Raw genomic sequence first — 16884 nt, 5'->3', positions numbered from 1 at the left:
ATAGCCATCTAGGAAATAATAATATTCTTGTCGAGCCAACCTGTCCAACATCTGATTGATAAAAGAGACCGGGTAGTGATCCTTTCTGGTAGCTTTATTCAATTTTCTGTAATCCATGCACATTCGCCATCCTGTCACTGTCCTGGTTGGAATCAACTAATTTCTTTTGTTAGTGATCACCGTTATGCCTCCCTTTTTAGGCACACACTAAACTGGGCTGACCCACTTGTTGTTCGAAATTGGATAGACAATACCCGCTTCCAGCCATTTGATCACCTCCTTGCGCACCACATCTTTCATCACTGGGTTTAGCCTACGCTACGGTTACACAATTGACTTATGCCCCTCCTCCATGAATATCATGTGCATGCACAAAGTTGGGTTGATGCCATGTATGTCATGGCTGCCATCCTATAGCCCTTTTTCTCTTCCTCAATATTTTCAGAGATGCCTCAACCTGCAATTCGGACAAAGCAGAAGAAAGGATTACATGTAAAGATTCATTAGCACCTAAGAATGTATACCTGAGATAAGAAGGGAGAGCCTTTAACTCCAACTTTGGTGCCTTCTCAATCGAAGGCTTCAGAGGTGGTCCCATGACTCTGTTTAATGGCTTCACGAACTTGTGAAGCATACTCACATTCGGGACATTTAGGACATTAGCCAACTCCTGGGCTATAACATCTCCCTCAATGTCTTGCCCAATTAACACTTTCTCTAAAGGGTCTTGGGCTTCAACATATTTAGATGCCATAGCTTCATCAACGACTGTAATTGCAGACAACTCCTCATATATTGCAGGCAACTTCAGTGTCTTATATACATCAAATACCTCGACCTTGTCATGATCCCTCATTGTGAGTCTATCGGCCTCCACATCAATTAATGCACCTCCGATTGCTTGAAATGGGCGTCCCAAAATAAATTGGACCTCTGGGTCAGGCTTAAAATCCAGAATGACAAAGTCCATGGGGAAAATCAGAGTTCCCACTTGAACCAAGATGTCTTCAATAACACCATCTAGCGTTGACACTGAACGGTCAGCTAACTGCAACATAATGGTTATGGGCCTGGGTTTTCCTAGTCCCAATTTGAGAAACATAGAAGTAGGCATTAAATTGATACTTGCACCCAAATCGCACAAACCTCTTGCCTCAACACATTTGCCAATCTATATCTAAACAGTGAAACTTCCTGGATCTTTCAACTTAATTGGGAGCCTATTCTGGATACTAGAACTGCACTCCTCTGTGAGTGCCACTGTTGCATATTCAACCAACCTACTCTTATTGGCTACCACATCTTTCACATATTTGACATACTTAGGAATGCCCTGCAACACATCTATCAAAGACAAGTTAACATGTACCTGTTTAAGAAATTCAATAAACTTACCAAAACATTCCTCCTCCTTTTGTTTCCTGAATTTCTGTGGGAAGGGAGGAGGTGCTTTTACTTTTGGTTCCTCATTCACCCTTTGTTCACTTGATTTTGCTTCATCTACATGTGTTCCTTTTTCTTCATCTACTTTTTCCTTTGGCATCAACTCCTCCAATGGACGACTACTCTGAGTGCTCACAACATTTACCTGCTTCGGTTTTGGGTCGGTATTTCCCGGCAAACCCTCTTGTGGTCAGGAATTTTGAGCACTAGCAAACTGCCCAAACTGCTTCTCCAAGTTCTGAGTCGCCAATTGATTGTTTGGAACATCTGCTGCCAATTTAGCTTGATCTGCCATGATTTGTTTTAGCATGTCTTCCACACTCATATCATTTTTCTTGGCAGCCTACTGATTACCAAGATTTTGCTGATTTTCATGGCTTTGCTGATGGTACTGTTGTCCACTACTCTGTGGTCTGTATTGGTTGAGTCCTTGATGTTGGTTTTGATAGCCACCCCATGAAAAGTTTGGGTGGTTCCTCCAACTCGGGTTGTAGGTATTTCCATAGCTCTGGTCATTTCCTCATCGTTGAGCATTACTTACAAAATGAACAGAGTCTGGGTTTGCTCCACATACCTCGGCTCTGTGATCTCCACCTCCACATACTTCACACCAAGCTTGTGGTTGATGTACCACATTAACTTGGGCTTGTTGTTGTCCTAGTGACATGTTGCTGAAATGAGTAGTCATCATATTCTGCATTGTTGCGATATGTGCCGACAAAACTATCACTGCATCCATTTCCAACACTCTAGCAGTCTTTTGTACGACCGGTTTAGCTCCTCCGCCATTCCACTCGGGGTTACCCTGTGAAATTCTATTAAGTAATGTAAACAGCTCAGCATATGTCTTCTCCAAAGCTTGTCCATCTGTAGCAGAATCAAGTAAAATTTTTGTGTTTGGTTCCAACCCTTCAATGAAAGTGTGGACCAATACTTCATTAGCTTGGTGGTGATGTGGGCAGCTTAGCAGCAGGGACTTAAACCTGTCCCAATCCTGGTACAAGTTTTCCCCTCCTTTCTGTCGGAAGCTTAATATGTCGCTTCTCAACTTGGCTGTTTTACCGGATGGAAAAAACCTTATCAAAAACTTTCGGGCAAGATCATCCCAAGTTGTTATGGAATTTGCAAGCTCAGAGTTCAGCCATCTTTTTGCTTCCCCCAGCAGAGAAAAGGGGAATAATGTGAGCCTCACATAATTAGTGTTCACTCCCATTGGAGTGTATGTGTCACTAATTTCGAGGAAATTTTGGATATGCACTCGTGGGTCCTCATGAGATAAACCAGTGAACTGCCCGTTAGTGTGCAATAATTGCACCATGTTCTGCTTCAATTCAAACACCCCACCAGGTGCATGTTTCAGAATACTGGAGGTAACATTGGTGGTTTGTGGGATTGCCACATCCCTCACTTTCATCTCTGCCATTACTATCGGTGGGTCTTGATCCGTCCTTTCTTTTGAAGTTTCTGATTCACTAGCCACAAGAAGAACAGGATAAGTGAGTCTTCTTTGCCTTCTCCGGTAATGAACAAATCTCTCCAGTTCAGCTAAAGGCTCTACCAAGTCCTGGTCACCTTCCTGTGTGCAAACCTGACACAACCTGTGGAATGAAGAGCCAAGATAAAGTTGTCAACAATTGTACAAAAAAAAAAATTAGATCCTAAAAAATTATATATCTGCCGATTTTAAAGTCCCCGGCAGCGGCGCCAAAAACTTGTTGCATCCAAAAGCACACGCAAGTGCACGTGGTCACTCAAGTAGTACAACGACTCTTTCGAGCCGGAGTATCGAATCCAAGGGACTTCAAATCACAGACAACAACTTTGATAAGTTTAAAATAAATTTACTTATGTGGCAAACAATTTTAGAAACTTGATTATAATTACTGAGCTGAACAATCTCACAAATTAAGTACTACAATCAAACAGTTTTAAACAAGAGAATTGCACATTATGGGAATGTAATCTAGGGTTCCAGCATGACTCGATTTCCGACATAAAATTACTTTATCCTAGCATTCGACCAACTAACATCATTATGGATTTGCAAGGTTCATTTTACGATCATGGTCTCCCAACCTCTAATCGCCTACCACTACTGACAACCTAACTACATCGTTGAGCGGGGATAGACATGAACCAATGGCGGAGCATTAATCTATCTTCTTGCATATTCATCAAGTTCGGTATATAGGTATAAGACTATCTTATACGCCAAGCACTCTAATTTTACTCTAGAGTGAACACACTTCTCACATTCTTTGGTCTATCCCTCTATTCATCTTCCGAGTTCAAAATCAAACAACAAGTGTATCTTAATGTTGATCATGCATTAAAATAGTTAAACAAGAATGTAAGCATAAATCACAAGAAAGCCCATCTCATGCTAGAAACAAATACTAATATACCATTAATTGTAGCTACAACCCTAGAAAAAGGGTCTTTAGCTACTCATAGAACAAAAGATCATCAAGTAATGTTTATGGATCATGAAAGAGTTTACCAAAATGAAGAAGTAGAAGAAAAGCCCTAGAAAGGGTTAACCAAATCGCTACTCTCCCGTCTTTTTCAAACTGAATATCCAATGAAATAATACACTTAAACTATTTATAGTCTAAAATAAAACACGTGGCCAATTTCTGGTGATCAGGTCCGCGACACGGACTTGTTCCCTCGCCTATAGTTGCACGCAGATTAACCTTATCTGCGACGCGCTCCCATCGCACACTCCACTGTTAAGTAAAATTCCATTTCTGCATACGCATTTTGGATCCGCGACGCGGAGATGCTCCCTCGTGGTGTATTCTCCAGCTTCTTAGCCCTTTTTCTCCGAAACTTCATCTTCTATTTTCTGACCTCTGACCAAGTGCCCTATTTTGGCTCGTTCTTCTATGCTTTTCACCCTGAAACATCTTATCATATTGGTTAGAAGAATCGACGTCAAAAGACCCTTAAAACTTAATTCCGACTACTAAAAATGCTCTCAACTTAGTTATGTATATGGGATAAATTGTTATCAGGCGCATAAATACGCCCAAGATCAATGGTCTGTGGGTATTGGGTTGTCATGGGTTTAGGAGTGAATCTTAAACCATTTTCCACACATTCAACTCAAGAGAAGGAATAGACTAAAGCGAAGGTTGTTCTTATTTTGCATGTTTGTTGGAGTTTGAAAGAAACTAATTTGATTCGGGGTAAATTGTTCATGAGAAATTTTATCCCCAGTAAAGCCTAGCTTCGTCACTGATTTACAGCTATTTACTAACAATTGCAATCACCCATTTGTCTATATTAGCTTATAATCCAATCACATCCCAAGAACCCATCTCATTATTTGGAAATTCGTGTTATTTGCTATATTTGTAGCTGATAGTTAAAACCAAACCTCCTTTACTTGACACTTGTGTTACCCCTTACTTTGAATCATGTTTTTATTCGTAAATATCTATTCATATGATTGACTTGTACACATTCGTACTTTACTCTTGAATCTTAAACACATACCACTCCTTGTGGGATTCGACCTCAACTCATTTAGTTGGTGACTAACGATCGTTGACACTTCTAATTGGATGAAGTGTCCTAATACGTGAAATCAATCTCCGCGTGGTGGACTTGTTTTCGGATAGTGATTTCTTAATAGTTTCTCAGGTTTAATTATCTAAAAACACTCTTTAACATCACGAAATCTTTCCTATCACAAATCACAACCTTGAATCCATAAATATAAATTCAAGGAAAGTTAAGACCCAAGTCTAAATAGTTCTTAGAGTCCTTTCAAAAGTCTTTCGAAATGCTTTAAACTTGTTTTAAGACTTGAGTTTTGAGTTGAGTAAAGAGTAAAAAATAAAGTTCATTTCTTCAAAAGAGTATATGGGGGCTATGTATTCCCAAAAGGTAAATGTTTTCACATTTAATCAAGAAAGGAAACACTGATTTCCAAAATAGCCTTTGAGCTAGTTTTCAGTAAAGAGTAAATGTTTTCACATTTAATCAAGAAAGGAAACACTGATTTCTAAAAGAGACTTTGAGCTAGTTTTCAGTAAAGAGTAAATGTTTTCACATTTAATCAAGAAAGGAATACCGCTTTCTAAAAGAGCCTTTGAGCTAGCTTTCAGTAAAGAGTAAATGTTTTCGCATTTAATCAAGAGAGGAAATCTGATTTCCAAGAGAGCCTTTAGGCTAGTTTTTGAGAAATTATCTCAAATCACAAAAAAAAAGTTGTGTTTTTAAACATATGAGGTAGTTACATATTTGGGAGTAGTATTGAGCACCGATATGGGGGAGAGTTCAGACAACTCCCAACCCCCATAAATCATGTAGCCAACGTGGGTAGAAAAGGGTCATACTTTTTAGATGATTTCTTAGTGTTTTTTAGCATAGACTAGTGGATCCACTTAGTTGTTAGGTTCTATACCTCCGGCAAGGTATAGGACGGCCCTGGCAGCGTGAGGCAAAACGTTGTATCATCACATAACTCTTAAGTGATGGTTGTCGGTTAGAGAAACTCCCACATTTATATTTTGTATTCTTGTATATACAGAGACTACATGTATTTTCACATACAAACAGAGTTTTTACTATATCCTAGCATATAAACTGAGTTACCATTGTATTTCTAAATAAAAAGAGTTTTTATCCATGTTTTAAAAGCTTTTGTTTATTGCATTTACATTATTGCTTTATATTGAAATGAGTTGAGTTGAGACCAGGTATGTCTTCCTTCAGTTCCTTTCAAGATTATATCATGTTTTAGTATTCCTTTCACATGCTCATACATTCAATATACTGATGCCATTTGGCCTGCATCTTTTTATGATGTAGATCCAGGTAACCAGGATCAGCATCCTGCCATCGTTGATCTAGTTGAGCTTCAGAGTTGTTGGTGAGTCTTTTTGCTTTCGGAGGATCCCTTTTTGTTGCTTTATCAGTTTAGTTCATTAGGATGTCGTGGGTCTTGTACCGACGTCCATCTCAGTTGTTAGAGGCTTTATAGACAGTTAGTTGACGTTAGTTCTTGAGTCTTTTCCATTTCAGTTATGTTGAGACTTGAGTTGCCATTTTGGCCAGTTGAATGTTGATCTTTAAAGCATTCTAAGTTATTTGTTGAGACAATTTAGTTTGATTCTATTTCAATACTTTCTTTAATCATGAGTAAGTATTCCGCTAAGAATTAAGCCAGACCAAGGCTTCGCTTGGGACCAACAATGGTTCTGGAGTGCCAATCCCACCCAGGGTGTAGGCTCGGGGCGTGACAAACTTGGTATTAGAGCACAGAGTTCAAGAGTCCTAGAAAGTTTATGAAGCCATGTTGGTAGAGTTCTATTTATCAATGTGAAGCGTGCCACATCTATAATTAGGAGGCTGTGACACTTAGGAACTATCTCATTTATTTCATACTCATTTTGTGCGATAGAGTTCATCTCTACTAAGTCGTGCTTGCACATTTCTTTCAGATCATGCCTCCACGAAGAGCTGTCAGAGGTCGTCCCACTAGAAGGAATGTTGAACCACATGATCAAGGGGTACCTAATGCACCAGAAGTTCAACCCCAATAAGAGGTCACCAATGCTGAGTTCTGGGAAGCTATCTGGATGTTGGGTCAGGTTGTGACCAATCAAGTTGGACAGAGGGAGAATCGACAGAAAATGGTTGATACTTCAAGGATCCGCGAGTTCTTAAGGGTGAATCCTTCAAGCTTCACTCGTTCAAGCATCACTGAGGATCCAGAAAACTTTGTTGAAGAGCTTCAAAAGGTTTTCAAGATTATGCATGTCACCGATGCTGAGAGAGTGGAACTAGCTGCATACCAAATGAAAGGTGTCTCTAGAATCTGGTTTGATTAGTGGAAAAAGAATAGAGCTGAAGTTGCACCACTTGTGAATTGGGCTTTATTTAAGGAGGCCTTCTTGGGGAGTTTCTTTCCTCGTGAATTAAGAGAAGCAAAGGGACGAAAATTCCTTACTCTTAAGCAAGAATCTATGAGTGTTCATGAGTATAGTCTAAAGTTCACGCAACTTTCCCGCTATGCTTCAGAGATGCTTGCTGACATGAGAGGCAGGATGAGTTTGTTCGTTACTGGGTTGTCTCATCTGTAAAGTAAGGAAGGCAATGAAGCTATGCTGATAGGAGATATGGACATAGCAAGACTGATAATCCATGTACAACAGGTTGAGGAAGAGAAGCTGAAAGATAGAGAGGAGTTTTGAAACAAGAGAGCTAAGATAGGGAATGATTCCGGACAACAGAAGAGTAAGGCCAACCGGTCATCTTTCCAACAGAAACAAAGGGACCTGCTCCATCATCTTCTAGTGCACCTTCACCAAGAAACAAAGGTGAGTACAATAGTAAGAATTCACAGCATTTCAGAGCTAGACCAGCACAGTCTGAAGGTAGTGTTGCACAAGGAGGTAATGGGATTCCTGGATGTGTTAAGTGTGGTAGGACCCACTCAGGGGTGTGTCGTGATGGCTCCACTAGTTTCTTTAAGTGTGTTCAGAATAGTCACTTTATGAAAGAGTGCCCTAAGAACAGACAAGGAAATGGTAATGGGGGCAATAGAGCCAAATCTTATTCAATTGCTCTACCAAATAGTGTTGCATCTAGAGGATCTACTTCAGGGGCAAACAGAGGAGGAAACCGTCTTTATGCTATCACTAGTCTCTAAGAGCAAGTGGATTCACCAGATGTTGTCACTGGTATGATCAAAGTCTTTGTTGTCACTGGTATGATCAACGTCTTTACTTTTGATGTTTATGCTTTGCTAGATCCAGGAGCAAGTCTATCTTTTGTGACTCCATATGTTGCAATGAATTTTGATGTTCTTCCTAAGAAAATTCATGAGCCCTTCAATGTTTCTACACCTGTTGGTGAGTCTATTCTAGCCGAGAGAGTTTATCGTGATTGTACCATTTATGTCAATCACAAGAGCACCATGGCTGACTTAGTTGAGTTAGATATGGTAGATTTAGATGTCATTCTAGGTATGGATTGGCTTCATGCCTGTTATGCCTCAATCTATTGTAGAACTCGAGTTGTTAAGTTCTAGTTTCCTAATGAGCTAGTTATAGAGTGGAAGAGTAGTTCAACAATGTCTAAGGGTAGTTTCATTTCGTACCTTAAGGCGATAAAGTTCGTTTCCAAGGGGTGTGTCTATCACTTGGTCCGAGTTAATGATTTTGTGTTGAGATACCTCCTATTCAATCAGTTTCATTAGTAAGAGAGTTTCCAGAAGTCTTTCCAAATGATCTTCCCGGAGTCCCTCCTGAGAGAGAAATAGACTTCGGTATAGATATTCTTCCCGATACTCATCCTATATATATTCCTCCATAAAGGATGGCACCAGTAGAATTAAAAGAGTAGTTGAAAGAACTCCTAGAGAAAAGTTTTATTCGACCAAGTGTATCACATTGGGGCGCTCCGGTCTTATTTGTGAGGAAGAAGGATGGTTCTCTTAGAATGTGTATAGATTATCGTCAGATGAAAAATGTTACTATCAAGAATAAGTATCCTCTTCCGAAAATTGATGATCTCTTTGATCAACTTTAGGGTGCCAGTTGTTTCTCTAACATAGACCTCAGATCAGGCTACCATAAGTTGAGAGTAAGGGAAAGTGATATTCCAAAAACAACTTTCAGGACCCGTTATGGTCATTATGAGTTCTTTGTATGTCCTTTGGTTTGACCAATGCCCCTGCAACGTTCATGGACCTTATGAATAGAGTATTCAAGCTTTATTTAGATATGTTTGTTATCGTATTCATTGATGACATTCTAATCTATTCAAGGAATAAGAAAGATCATGCTAGTCATCTCAGAGTTGTTCTCCAAACTCTAAAGGATAGAGAGTTGTATGCTAAGTTCTCTAAGTGTGAGTTCTGGCTTGAGTCTGTGGCATTCCTAGGCCACATTATTTCCGGTGATGGAATTAGAGTTGATACTCAGAAAATAGAGGCAGTGCAGAATTGGCCTAGACCCACATCTCCAACTGATATTAGGAGCTTCTTGCGGTTGGCTGGATATTATAGAAGGTTTGTCGAGGGGTTCTCATCCATTTCATCCCCTTTGAACAAGTTGACTCAGAAAACAGTGAAGTTTCAACGGTCTGAAGCTTGTGAGAATAACTTTCAGGAATTGAAAACTTGGTTGACTATTGCCCTAATATTGACCTTACCAGAAGGTACGCAAGGTTTTGTGGTATATTGTGATGTGTCCAGAGTTGGATTGGGTTGTGTGTTAATGTAGAATGGTAAAGTTATAGCTTATGCCTCCAGACAACTGAAAGTTCAGGAGAAGAATTATCCAACCCATGATCTAAAGTTGGCTGCCGTAGTTTTTGCTTTGAAAATATGGTGTCATTACATTTATGGTGTTCATGTATATGTGCTCACCGATCATAAGATCCTTCAGCATGTGTTTAGTCAGAATGAGCTTAATCGCAGAAAGAGAAGTTGGTTATAGTTACTCAAGGATTATGATATGAGTATCTTATATCACCCAGGTAAGGCTAATGTTGTTGTTGATGACTTGAGCAGATTGTCTATGGATAGAACCGCCCATTTTAAGGAAGACAAGAAAGAGTTAGCTAAAGATGTGCATAGTATTGCACGATTAGGAGTTCGACTAATGGATTCCACTGAAGGAGGAGTAGTGGTGATGAATGGGGTTGAATCATCATTAGTGTCAGAAGTGAAAGAGAAACAAGATCAAGATCCTATTTTGCTTGAATTGAAGGCAAATGATCGTAAGCAAGAAGTAATTGCTTTTGAACAAGGGGGAGATAGTGTGCTGAGGTATCAAGGTAGGTTGTGTGTACCATGGGTGGATGAACTCCAAGAGAGGATCATGGAGGAAGCTCATAGCTCCAGATATTCTATCCATCCGGGTTCCAAAAAGATTTAATTGATATACTGAATGTGTTAGATTTGCTTGTTGGGTGTATGAGATGAATGTTAGATGTTACGCCCTTAGTCTACTTAGAGTAATCTCATTCGAGGATGAATATTCCCAAGGGGGAGCATTGTAACACCCCGCTATTTGATGAAGCTAGAATTAGAAAGAACCATTTTTGGAAAGAATAAAAATTTGAATTTGGAAAGTTATGTTAAGTATGAGTTTTTGGTCAACTTCAAACGACCATAACTCTCAGTATAGAATGAGTTAGGTGAGCTATAAGGTATCAAATGAAAGGTATTTGAATTATATTTCCAACGCCACCAAGTTTACCAGTTTTTGAGTTTGTATGAGGGAGATATGTCCATTTGAAGTCGGGCTGTCTGAATAAGGAAAGTCACCCGGATTTTAGAAGGGTATTTTGGTCTTTTCATTACCCAGTTAATTAAATCCGTTTTTAGTAATTTATTTGGGGTCTAAACTGAATTGGTTCAGTTTACGCACTCAAATTTCACGCTAGGGTTTTTAGACAAAGATCTCAAGAGGAGAAAGGAGGAGAAAAGGTCAAGATTCGTCAAGTTCTTGCGATTTTGGTTGCGGAGTTCGCCAAGGATTCAATCCTAAGAGGTATTTGAGACTTGCATAGCATTGGGTTCGTTCACCCACGCGCCAATCATGTTTACTTCAGCGAAATTCGTTCTAGAAAGTTAATGAATTTGAATTGTGTTCTTGAATATTGGCTTTCGTTCTTGAGTCAATTGGGGATAGTTGAGTTCTTAAGGAAATCGTGTCAATTTTAGAGTTGTTTATGAATAAATCCGTGTGTACATATACTGGGTATCTGAATCTAAAGAGAATTTGAGAAAAAGAATCGAATTTAGGCGAATTGTGGCTAGAAAACGAAGAAGGATAAAGTCGGATGAATCTAGCATCCCAGTCCGTGTCGCGGACTTGCCCAACCATTTTGCAGAATATTTCTCCGCATCATAGAGAGGTCGCAGACCCCTCTGCCTCAAAATTTATTTCATGACCAAATAATTAAATGCATCTCCGCATCACAGACTTGCTTCCAGACAGTGATTTCTTGATCGTTTCTTGGCTTTAACTATCTAAAAACACTCCTAAACATATCAAATCTTTCCAATCACAAATCACAACCTTGAATCCATAAATTCAAATACAAGAAAAGTTAAGAGCCAAGTCTAGAGATTTCTTAGAGTCCTTTCAGAAATCTTTTGCAAATGCTTTAAACTTGTTTTAAGACTTGAGTTTTGAGTTAAGTAAAGAGTAAATAGTGAAGTTCATTTCTTCAAAAGAGTATATGGGGACTATGTATTCCCAAAGAGTAAATGTTTTCACATTTAATCAAGAAAGGAAATACCAATTTCCGAAAGAGCCTTTGAGCTAGTTTTCAGTAAAGAGTAAATATTTTCACATTTAATCAAGAAAGGAAAGACCAATTTCAAAAAGAGCCTTTGAGCTAGTTTTCAGTAAAGAGTAAATGTTTTCACATTTATTGAAGAAAGGAAACACTGATTTCCAAAAGATCCTTTGAGCTAGTTTTCAGTAAAGACGAAATGTTTTTGCATTTAATCAAGAGAGGAAACACTGATTTCCAAAAGAGCCTTTGGGCTAGTTTTTGAGCAATTATCTCAAATCACAAAAAGAGTTATGTTTTTAAACATATAAGCTAGTTATATTTTTCGGAGTAGTATTGAGCACCAATATGGGGGAGAGTTCAGACAACTCACAACCCCCTTAAACAATGTAGCCAACGTGGGTAGAAAAGGGTCATACTTTTTAGATGATTCCTTAGTACTTTTTAGCAAAGACTAGTGGATCCACTTAGTAGTTAGGTTCTATACTCCCGAAAAGGTACAGGACGGCCCTGGCAGCATGAGGCAAAATGTTGTATCATCACATAGCTCTTAAGTGATGGTTGTCGGTTAGAGAAAATCCCACAGTTATAATTTTTATTCTTGTAAAAACAGAGATTACTTGTATTTTCACATACAAACAGAGTTTTTATTGTTCCTTGCATACAAACTGTGTTACCATTGTATTTCTAAATACACATAGTTGTTATCCATGTTTTAAAAGCTTTTCTTTGTATTGCATTTACATTATTGCTTTATATTGAAATGAGTTGAGTTGAGACCAGGTATGTTCCTTCAGTTCCTTTCAAGATTATTTCTTGTTTTAGTACTCCCCTCACATGCTCGTACATTCAATGTACTGATGACAGTTGGCCTGCATCTTTTTATGATGCAGATTCAGGTAACCTGGATGAGAATCCAGCGCATCATTGATCTAGTTGAGCTTTAGAGTTGTTGGTGTCTTGTCCCGACTTCTATCTCAGTTGTTAGAGGCTTCATATACAGTTAGTTGATGTTAGTTCTTGAGTCTTTTCCATTTCAGTTATGTTGAGACTTGAGTTGCCATTTTGGCCAGTTGAATGTTGATCTTTAAAGCATTCTATGTTTTTTGTTGAGACAATTTAGTTTGATTGTATTTCAATACTTTCTTTTATCATGAGTAAGTCTTCCGCTAAGAGTTAATCCAGGAAAAGGGTTCATTTGGGGTAAACAATGGTTCTAGAGTGCCAGTCCCGCCCAGAGTGTTGGTTCAGGGCGTGACAAGTTCTTAGTGATGTCAATTCCTTTTTAGTAGAGATCAAGGGAATGCCAGTGATGTTTCTAGTTTAGTTTCTTCTTCAAATCAAGGCAATGCCAATGATGTTACTAGTTTAGTCTCTTTTTCAAATAAAGGCTTAGCCAATACTGTTCCTAGTTTACATTCTGTAATTTCTCTTCCTCTTGTACCAAAAATGTTATGGCATTACAGACTCAGGCATTTGCTTCTGTATAATATGAAAAACATCGGTTCTGTTCCAGTCTCTATATGTTCCAAATTTTCTGATCTATGTTCAATTTGTCCATTGGCTAGGCAACAAAAGCTTCCCTTTCCCACTAGTTCTATTTCCACTAAGCATAATTTTTAATTAATTCATATTGACACATGGGGTCCTTATTCCACCCCTACTTATAATGGATTCAAATACTTTCTTACTATTGTGGATGGCCACAGAAGAGGAACCTGGACCTATCTACCGGCCACTAAATCTAATGCATTTCCTATTTTGAAATGCTTTTTGGCTATGGTAGAAAGAGAATTTCAAGTCAAGGTTAATACAATAAGGTCTGACAATGCATTTAAGTTAGGGTCTGGGAAGGAACAGTGTCACGACCTAGGGTACCCCCTAGATGTAACATGGCGTATAAGACCTCGAGAGGCCTCATATAAGCCACTTAGCATATCATAACCTAAAGTAATAAAATATGGTGTGGAAATTTAAAACAATTCAAAACAATCAAAGTCTTTTATAAAATGAGAAAAAGTATAATACAATTGTCTCAAACCATCTAATCATCATGAATAATCTTGGGACACAACCTATACAATAGTCCAAACATAAACGAAAGACATAAAGAAAAAGGGTGGTCAAATCCTCGAATGCTATGAGGACTCACCAAATCTTCACTCCTTGATCAACTATGAACCTAGCCACGAGTGTGAGAATCAATATAGTCGGACCCTACATTTTAATAAGAAATGTAGGCAAGAGTATGCGTTAGTACAAACATGTACTAAATATGACAGATAGCATAAATAACATAAATATAATGGTTAGTCAATAAAAACCATAAGAATAATCAATGCACATAAATCATCATCATAATAAGAAAGGAACACTTCTCAAACAACCTTACTTATCCTTAGTCAAAACTTGGGTCATCCGCCTCTAGGCAAGCTTACCTCATGGAAGGCATCTCAAGCAACAATCCAAGCTATTCAATTTTCATAACATAGTTCACATTATTCATACTTACTTTTAAATACATGGGGATTCACCTCTTTGCCTAACTTACAAAGTCTAATGGGTATTCGCCTCTTGCCTTACTTTAAGATCATGGGTACTCACCTTCACAACCAACATCATATGACACTGGTATTCGCCTCCACATCATTTCATAAGAATCATGGGTACTCTTCTCCATGTCCATTCATCATAATAGGAACGTGGGGAATCAGCTCTTGTTCAATTCTAAGGAGTATGGGAAATCACCTCATATCCTTCTTCAAGGGTAGTCGCCTCTAGCCTCTAGCCTCATCATTTACATAGTCTTTTAGTCTAGTTTCATTTTAGGTGAGCAATTCTTTCAACCTAGAATCATTCATGTGAGTAAACCTTGCACATTCATACAATCATGCTTAGCAATTCATTGTGGGAATTATCTTTTCCACACTTCAACATCAACAATCAACAATTCATAGTCTAGGTTTTACTCTTAAAGCACTACATCTCATGATCATCATCTATGCTTTACTCTTAAGCAATTAACATCTTATTCATCATATATGCTTCAATATCAAGCAATTTTAATCATAATTCATCAATTCTATAAGGAGATATCTAAACGCAAAAAGTTTCCCTTCAAGGCATCAATCCAATTATATCAATTCTAAGTTAGAATTATGGAATAGGCATGGGTACATGTAATTTCATCCTAATAAAAACATGTAATTCCATCAATCCAATCATAAACAACCATAATCCACTCAATTGGATCAACATTCATCATAACCCACAACATTGGAAGAAACCCTAACTAAAATTGGGGAATTATTCTTCAAATTGGGGAAATATAAGGGACTCCATGAGAGAAAGGATCCCATGGATGAAAAGCCATCATACCTTAGTCAGAAAGCTCACAAAAGCTTGAAGATTGGAGACTTGACTTGACCCTAGCTTCAACTCTTCCTTCTTCTTCCACCTTCTAGATAGAGAATATTTGAGAGATGAGTTTTGGGATTTCTTTTGGGATTTGAGAGAATGACTTAAAATGAGGAATTTTGGGGGTTAAAAAAATACTTATATAGGTGTTCTAGACGTAGGAAAAATGACTCCACATAGATTTAATTAAAATCGGAAAAGACCCATAAGCCCCTAAAATAACTGCCAGCTCGTAACCTATGGACCCCGACCGACGGACCGTGGACAGGACGACGGACCATCCTGCAAGGCCGTCGTTCAGTGGTCAGAGACTGGTTCTAAGGGCTCGACCTACGGACCGTGGTCTAACCGATAGTCCATTGGTCAGGTCGTGGTCCTAAGGTGTGAGTCAAGTTGAGGTGCTCCAACCACAAACCCTACCTACGATCTGTGGTCCCAACCACAGTCTGTGGGTAGCCACCATCGGTTGGCACCTGCAACTTTCTAAATTTGCAATTTTTCCTCATTTCAAATCCAGGGTGTTACATTATCTCCCTCTTAGGATCATTCGTCCCAAATGAGATTCAAGGCACATTTCTACCAAAAAGATTCCAGACTAGCAGCCCATCATGCATGCAACTCATCAAAATGCACACAATCGAGGAGGAAACATCAACTCCAAGCTAAACATACTCAATGCACCATAAGGGAGTAGGAACTACATCTAACTACCCAATATGCATGAAATTTTCAGATTTCTTACATTCAAAGAGGAACTATCATCTCCAAACTTAAATGCATGGTCAACACAATCTCATGGAGCCTATATGTAATCTTACCGAAAACACAAATCCAAGGAGGAAATCTCTACTCTAAGCTAAGGCATGTTCAACAACTTATCTCATGAAGCCTATAGTCAAGTCATACTGAATACACAACAACATGAGGAAAATAAATCATATAAGTCATTTTCTTTCAAAACTTAAGATTTTTCATGAACATACATATTAAGGAAATCATGGGAACACATAAAACACACGACTTCAAATCATAGAACAAATCAAGAGGAAATTCATTAGCTCAAGCTAGAGTAGGAGGAAAAAGATGAGGATACCGGGACATCATATCGGGCTCGGCCTCCCAAGTAGCACCCTCAACTAGATGGTTTCTCCCTAACACTTTCACGGAAACAACCTCTTTGTTCCTCAATTTCTTAACTTGTCGGTCTAAAATCTCAACCAGAACTTCTTCATAAGAAAGGTTCTCTTTCACTCCCAAGCCTTCTAAGGGGACTATGGATGTTGGGTCTCCAACACACTTTTTTTAACATAGAGACATGGAAAATTGGATGCACCGATGCCAACTCATTAGGAATATCAAGCTCATAAGCAACCTTACCAACACATCTCAAAATCTCATATGGTCCTACAAAACAGGGGCTAAGCTTCCCTTTCTTAACAAAACTCATTACACCCTTCATGGGTGAGATTTTCAAGTAAACCCAATCATGCACATAAATTCAAGATCTCTCCTTCTAACATCGGTATAAGACTTTTGTCGACTTTGGGCGGTTCTGACCTCTCTCTGCTTTCTCAATAGCCTCATGAACTAACTCGGGCCCTATCAAGGCAACCTCACCCACCTCAAACCAACCTATAGGAGATCTACACCTCCTTCTATAAATAGCCTCAAATGGAGCTATACTAATACTTGATTGATAGTTATTATTATAGGCAAATTCAATCAAAGGAAAATGGTCATTCCAATTTCCCTTTGAAG

General features: G+C 38.7%; 2 protein-coding genes across 2 annotated transcripts; both read right to left on the bottom strand.

The window, feature by feature from the left end:
- Nucleotides 1-397: 397 nt before the first annotated feature.
- Nucleotides 398-1114, bottom strand: LOC125840848 (uncharacterized). Its single transcript, XM_049519815.1, has one exon. The coding sequence runs from the start codon at nt 1112-1114 to the stop codon at nt 398-400; it is 717 nt and encodes a 238-aa protein (XP_049375772.1).
- A 63-nt stretch (nt 1115-1177) lies between these two features.
- On the bottom strand, nt 1178-4281 carry LOC125840847 (uncharacterized). The gene is made up of 4 exons (XM_049519813.1): nt 4202-4281; nt 2018-3041; nt 1798-1951; nt 1178-1626 (listed from the first exon to the last, which is right to left on the bottom strand). The coding sequence occupies exons 1-4, from the start codon at nt 4279-4281 to the stop codon at nt 1178-1180; spliced, it is 1707 nt and encodes a 568-aa protein (XP_049375770.1).
- Nucleotides 4282-16884: the final 12603 nt, after the last annotated feature.

This window comes from Solanum verrucosum, unplaced genomic scaffold (assembly GCF_900185275.1).
Source record: "Solanum verrucosum unplaced genomic scaffold, falcon-dt-bn FXZP01000194.1, whole genome shotgun sequence".
Lineage (NCBI taxonomy): Eukaryota > Viridiplantae > Streptophyta > Magnoliopsida > Solanales > Solanaceae > Solanum > Solanum verrucosum.
Note: the sequence above shows the minus strand (reverse complement) of the source record. Positions and strands in the feature narration are given on the sequence as shown.

What these genes read in the sequence shown, in the direction of transcription:
- LOC125840848 (XM_049519815.1), bottom strand. Translation starts at nt 1,114, where the DNA reads ATGCCTACTTCTATGTTTCTCAAATTGGGACTAGGAAAACCCAGGCCC.
- LOC125840847 (XM_049519813.1), bottom strand. Translation starts at nt 4,281, where the DNA reads ATGAAGTTTCGGAGAAAAAGGGCTAAGAAGCTGGAGAATACACCACGA. An exon ending in GCGTCGCGGATCCAAAATGC is followed by an intron (nt 3,042 to 4,201) that starts GTATGCAGAAAT and finishes TTCATTCCACAG; the next exon opens with GTTGTGTCAGGTTTGCACAC. An exon ending in GTGGAGATCACAGAGCCGAG is followed by an intron (nt 1,952 to 2,017) that starts GTATGTGGAGCA and finishes GGAAATGACCAG; the next exon opens with AGCTATGGAAATACCTACAA.